The 6544-nt window shown below is 56.2% G+C and overlaps 1 protein-coding gene across 1 annotated transcript; it reads left to right on the plus strand.

Moving 5' to 3' along the window:
- Nucleotides 1-4882: 4882 nt before the first annotated feature.
- On the plus strand, nucleotides 4883-6166 carry Foxb2 (forkhead box B2). The gene has a single exon (XM_041660674.1). The coding sequence runs from the start codon at nucleotides 4883-4885 to the stop codon at nucleotides 6164-6166; it is 1284 nt and encodes a 427-aa protein (XP_041516608.1).
- Nucleotides 6167-6544: the final 378 nt, after the last annotated feature.

The following is a 6544-nucleotide window of genomic DNA, read 5'->3' on the forward strand; positions in this document are numbered from 1 at the left end:
CTCAACCAGAGTTGGAGAAATACTAACACATGGAACTGAGTTTGAAAGATGGTAACAGTATTTATCAGTTTTATCATGTTTGACGCCTCAGAAGCGCGTTGGAACGCACAAGTGACCCTGGAAGCTTTTCTAAAGAAACGTCCCTCTCAGAAGCTCACTCTAAGACACCCACTCTGCTCTCTCATTATAAATCGGAAAGTTTCCATTTTAGAGAAGAGGAAACTGAGGCTCAAGAAGTTACAGGCACGCAGCCAGTAGGTGGCGAAACTGGCTTTCTATTAAACTATTCAGTGCCTCCCCCGCCCCCCCCCCCTAATAATTTCCCTGAGTTAGGAGGGCTGACTCCGGTCGTCTCTTCCCAGGAGGTCCCAGAATTTCAGGAATGCAAACGAGCTTCTCAGACGCCCAAGTTGGGCTGGCAGGAGCACCTGTGCCCTTGACACCTGCCTAACCTGCTCCTTCCTGGTGGTGGGAAACCTTGTGGGGAGGGATGCCCAGGAGACTGCTGAGTGGTTTGGGAAAGGTGAAAGACGCAGATTCCTAGGACGCTGCATGTGACCGTGGAATAGCCGTGCTAACCGAACACAGGTCCTCAGGCATCGGTTCAGAGTGTTCAGACACCAAATCAAAGTAGGTATCACGGCTCCAACCTTCAGCTTTGTGGAGCGCAAGACCTTTTGCAGTGTTCTTCTGACCTCTATTTCCTGAAAAGAAAATAGAGAGCAAATAAAGGAAATGATGCTTCTAGGGTCATCCTGCTTCCTGCTGGTGGCCTCAGGAGCTGCCACTGGGAGCCGCCTCCGCCGGCACTGGGGGCCGGTTTCTCCCACTTTACATCCACTCCGGATACATGGTTGGGAAAAGAATATGCCAGAGTCTCAGGGGTTAGACTGGAAGCAGCCATGATGACTCCTGGCAAGACTCCAACCAAGACTAACCCAAGTGATTTCCACGCTTCAAATGTCTGAGTAAAATAGGGTCCCATGAAAATCGAGATATGGTCTGGACCCTTTGCCTTGATCCTAAGGCTGAATGTTGCTCTAGCCCTGCCCACACTCCGCTCTCTTCATCACTCTGTGCGTGGAGGGGCTCGGCAGCCTGGAGTAATACTCTCCTAGGTCTAGGCTAAGGGAGTCTGTAAGACCCTGAGACTAGAGTCTAGGGTCGTAGAGGAGAGAGAACTGGACAAACAGCCGCTCCTGGACAGCCACATCTTTTTCTGTAGGTTTTAGGAAAAAAAAACATGCAAACAACCAGTTTATTGCAATAAAGTCTGGCTTGGAACTCCGGGTCACAGCAAAGCGTCACCAATAATTGCTTAAAGTGTAAACCAAATACGCCTGAGATAACAGACACTGACTGCGGGCATCCGGATTATTGTGTAGTTGTTTATGGGCGGTGTGGGGTGGGATGGGGGTGAGGGGTAGGGTGGAGATTACACCGGGAAACTTAAATCCAATCGTTTTGGTGCTGGTGCGGTGATGATTTTCTGAAACCGGGTTTGCAGGCAGCTGGAGAACGCACATTCCGGCCCCGGCTGCTGGGGCTACTGCAGCCGCTACAAGCTTACATAACTTGCCTGAATTAAATCAACCTGAAGAGAGACCGGGAGAGCGAACAGGCCCTACCACAACCGCCCAGGTTGTGTGGCGATGCTGGGCACCACTCTTGCAAATCCCGGAGGATTCTGTATGACGTCGGCGGCCCGCTCTCCTGGGTCCAAATCGTCCCGCGCGTGGCTCCTGGACAGCTCTCGTGGCCGCGTGGGCCAGTTGGAGCACCGGTGGTGGGCAGCATTCTCTTCCTTTGCTAAATCCACACTGAACGAGATGGCTTGTGGTCCCCGTCGCAGCGTTCCGCCTTTGCTGCTGTGTCTTGATGATCTAAGTTGCACAGAGCTGGCCGCCGTTCCGGGTTGGCTGGCCCAAGCTGGAGACATAGACCACCCGTATCGCGCCCCTTGGTGACTAACTCTAGGTGGCAGCGGCGGGTTGCCCAGCTCTAAGGAAAGTCGGCCTTGCAACTGAAAGATTCAGGGTCCACCTTGCAGGCTGGGTTTGCCCCTCTAGCCCTGAAAGAGCTCTTCCACACACTGGGTTCCCAGACGCCCCGCAGGCCATTTGCCTAGGAGAGGAAACTGGTCCCAGAAAAGAGGCGCCGCGTGTCCCGGATCCCACGGAAGAGATGTCCTAGCATCAACAAAAGACGTTGCTTGCCTGAACAGCCTTTAAGCGCCAGCCAGGCGCGTGGAGCTGCCCATAGAGGCGTCACAAGGATGGGTAGACCCCAGCCTGCACGGGTGGACAGGAGTAGGAGTGACCCGCCTCCCGCCGATTTGGCTGTCACTGTAAATGTGGACGCCCTGGGAATTCCTCCGCTGCTGAGCTCCTTAAACTGCCTCAGTTAATGAAAAGCCTCGCCGAAATTCTTTTGGCGCGAGAAAAGTTCCTCACGTGAAGTGGCAGTGAGGGCTTCTTCTTGCTTCTTAGGTCAGGCTAAAACTCTGCTGCATCCTCTCTTCCGCTGCCCTCACCGCCCCCGCTGCCTTACACATTTGATCTCACCACCTATCGGACCGGGTATGTCCTATCCTAAGAGGACAAACTGGCCAAATAGCAGGAGCTAGAGGTATCGGTGAAGGCTCAAAACGGAGAAAGGAACCCTAATCGCCTCACTCCAGCATCTCTGCCAAGAGGCCATCCAGGGACACCCCCACCCCAATTCTACCACTTACCAAACCCCAGAAGCTTCCTTTGGACGTGTAGCCAAGATTACAGGTTAGAGCCCTCCTTTCTCGCCCCTGAACCAAAGAAGTCTGCCTCTGAGTTTATGCTCAGGAGAGGAATTCAGATCTAAGGAAGCCCTCCCCATTAACTGCTCTTTTTCAAGTGAGGGAACTGGAAAGAACCCTTAAATTTTCCAACTTCAGAGACAATCCTGAGACTGAGGGAGGCCCCGAGACAGGAATAGTTAGATTGTTTGCTTCTAAATGCTGCTTTCTCTACCAACATGAGGGCAAACGTGAGCCAAGCCAGAATAAAACTCAGGTTCTTTGAAAAGGAGTAGAAATTTCCACAACGCTGAGGGGATGAATACAACAACCAAGTGGGGGGGGGGGCTTTACCCCTGATTCGGTCACTGTTCCCTTCCTGGTCACACGAAGGTTTGATGATATCTTGGCTTCCTCTGTAATCTTAATGATACTCCTCCCGCAGGTAAGGAGAATAGCTACACAGCCAGGTGATGGGACCCCTCGGCCCCCTGCCTCTGCTATTGTCAGCCCAAAGAAACCTCATGCGGTCTGTCCACGTGTTCCAGAAAGGATTGGAGCCTCCCCCTCCCACCATCGAAGCTTCTTCATCCTAGCTCCCTACCTATTGTCCTTCAGCCCTCTAAACCAAGGTTCATAGGGGAATTCGTGCCTCCCTGAACCTAGTGCGCCTACCCGGACACTGTGTAGGCCCGTGCCTAATAAAATCAGGATCGAGTTGGCATTTGAGGAAAATGCCCTACAGCTCTTCTTTCTATTGGCTTCCACCTACGACCCTCTGGGCATCTCTCTTTCTCCAAGAGAAGGGGCGTTGAAGACAATGATGCTCCAAACTGGGTGCCGAGTGGCTAGCACACAGGGAAACTAAGAGAGGGTGGTTGAAAAGACCCGGTCGGGATGAGAAAGCAGTGCCCCGCCCCCTTGCTATGGGTATGGACCTTGTGAAACACAGCCGCAGCGACTCGCCTAGACAGTGACCCCTTTTCAGTGGTCAAACGGCGCTCCCCAGCCAACCTGGGCTGGCTAGTGGATAGTAAATGCAAAGGGTCGGAGTGTCCAGTGAAAATGGACAAGGGGCAGGGATGAGACACTGTGCCTTGTCCCTTTTTCAGGAAAAGACTAGGCTGTGGAGGCGGCGAGTCCCTCAGCCTCGGTCATGTGATAGTCTCGAAGCGCAAGCTGCAGGGGTCTCGGCGTCTCGGGGACCATTACAAAACGCAGCCAGGAGAGCGCGTCGCTGCCGCTGCAGCGCTTCTTCTCAAAACCCGCGGGGCAGAGCGGCTGCAGCTGCAGCGCAGACGGCTGTGCCGACCGACCGGGCGAGCCGGGTCCTGGCCTGTCTTCGCCTACGCCCCCTGCAGCCTGAGGCTAGCTCCGGGAGCCCTGAGCACCCTCCCCTCCGTAGAGACTGCGGGAGCCTCTGCTACAGACACCACCAAACTTTTTTTCCTCGGAGCCACCACCTAGGGCTCCATCCTCAACTCTGCTGCAGATCCCCTGAGAAAGAGGGCACAGGCTGACAGAAGAGTATTCTCTCTCCCCTTATCCTGCAACCCCCTTCCTACCAAGATCTGAACTCCAGCGAGGAGGGACCCAGTACCAGGTCAGCTTCCTGGCGTTGGAAAGTCAGGTCACCAGTGGTCTCGGGACAACTAGCACGAAAGCGCTTTTAAAGACCCGGAGTCTCCACTGCCCAGTCGATTTGACCTGAGCTGCCCTTGTACCGAGAAAGGGCGAGAAGACCAAAAAGAAATTCATTCAACCGCCTTTCGCTCCAGAGCTCACGACTGGTCACCCGAGCCGGAGAACACTCAGAGAAAACCAAGGTAAAGCTGGTGAGTCTCTCTGCCTACTGTGCAGGCCTGTCTGCAACCGTCGAGACCAAAAGTTGTGAGCACCGTCGAGCTGTTACATTGGCCCGAAAACCAATCGTGGGAACCCAGGCAGCTCCCAGAAGGAGGACCCGAAGTAAACTGGTTCTGGGAGCTGAAAGGACTCGCGATCCGGGCTGCACAGGTGGAGAGTTAGAGGGGACGCTTAGGCCAGAGATCGGGCTACCGAGAGGCATTGAGGCCCGCTGTGGGCCAGTAGGAGGTGGAGGAGCCTGAGAAGATGCCACGGCCCGGGAAAAGCTCATACAGCGACCAAAAGCCGCCCTACTCATACATCTCACTGACAGCCATGGCTATCCAGCACTCGGCTGAGAAGATGCTGCCTCTGAGCGACATCTACAAGTTCATTATGGAGCGGTTCCCCTACTACCGCGAGCACACGCAGCGCTGGCAAAATAGCCTGCGCCACAACCTCTCCTTCAACGACTGCTTCATCAAGATCCCGCGGCGGCCGGACCAACCGGGTAAGGGCAGCTTCTGGGCTCTTCACCCTGACTGCGGTGACATGTTCGAGAACGGCAGCTTCCTGCGGCGCCGCAAGCGCTTCAAGGTGCTGCGCGCAGACCACGCTCACCTGCACGCAGGAAGCAGCAAGGGCGCTCCCGGGACGGGGCCCGGAGGCCATCTGCACCCCCATCATACCCACCACCCGCACCACCACCACCACCACCATCATCACCACGCGGCACACCATCACCACCACCACCACCCGCCCCAGCCGCCGCCGCCGCCGCACATGGTGCCCTATTTCCACCAGCAACCGGCTCCTGCTCCGCAGCCGCCACACCTCCCGTCGCAGCCCGCGCAGCAGCCACCGCCGCAGTCGCAGCCTCCACAGCCGTCCCATCCCGGCAAGATGCAGGAGGCGGCGGCCGTGGCGGCCGCAGCTGCGGCAGCGGCGGCAGCGGCCGTGGGCAGCGTGGGGCGTCTGTCTCAGTTTCCACCCTACGGGCTGGGCTCGGCCGCGGCCGCAGCTGCCGCCGCCGCCGCGTCCACCACGGGCTTTAAACACCCCTTCGCCATAGAGAACATCATCGGGAGGGACTACAAAGGAGTGCTGCAGGCTGGAGGGTTGCCTTTGGCATCTGTCATGCACCACTTGGGCTACCCAGTGCCAGGGCAGCTCGGCAATGTTGTCGGCTCGGTGTGGCCTCACGTTGGCGTGATGGATTCGGTGGCCGCGGCCGCCGCCGCCGCCGCCGCAGCTGGGGTCCCGGTAGGCCCGGAGTATGGGGCGTTCGGGGTACCAGTCAAGGCCCTGTGTCACTCGACAAACCAGAGCCTGCCAGCTGTACCGGTGCCCATCAAGCCCACGCCTGCGCTACCACCCGTGACCACGCTGCCGCCAGCTCTGGCAGTCCCCACGGCGTCACAACAGCTGCCCGCTCCTTCCACCGTGTGCGCGGCCGCCGCCTCACCCACAGCCCCTCTCTTGGAGCCCACCGCAGCCAGCGCGGCCGACAGCAAGGGAGGCTCGCTGCACTCGGTGTTGGTGCACTCCTAGGGGAGGAGACACCTGCCAAGAGACTGAGTCAACAGCCTCAGAGAGCATCCCAAAGAGGCAAAGTTGGCTTCGCGCAGAAAAGAAAGCATTTTAAAAAACTGATCGACAACTCAAAAGTGGACGGTCCACTGGTCTGAATAAATGTAACCTCTTGGTGTCTGTGTTTATACTATCTTGTAAATCACATTAATGAATGCCCATTTTCAGGTAAGAGTTTCTATTGTAATAAAAAAAATCGTTAAGTTATGAGGGGGAGGGAGCAAAAATGGTTAGGGAACCTATTTCAGGCAAAGAGGAACTGGAGTTAACCCCCTTCCTGGAGCAAAAGCTGGACGACCTAATCCGGGACAAGAACCACAGAGTGACGGAAATGCGGAC

This window comes from Microtus oregoni, unplaced genomic scaffold (genome assembly GCF_018167655.1).
Source record: "Microtus oregoni isolate MIOR12 unplaced genomic scaffold, Mior012 000012F_ref0000307, whole genome shotgun sequence".
In the NCBI taxonomy this organism is placed as follows: domain Eukaryota; kingdom Metazoa; phylum Chordata; class Mammalia; order Rodentia; family Cricetidae; genus Microtus; species Microtus oregoni.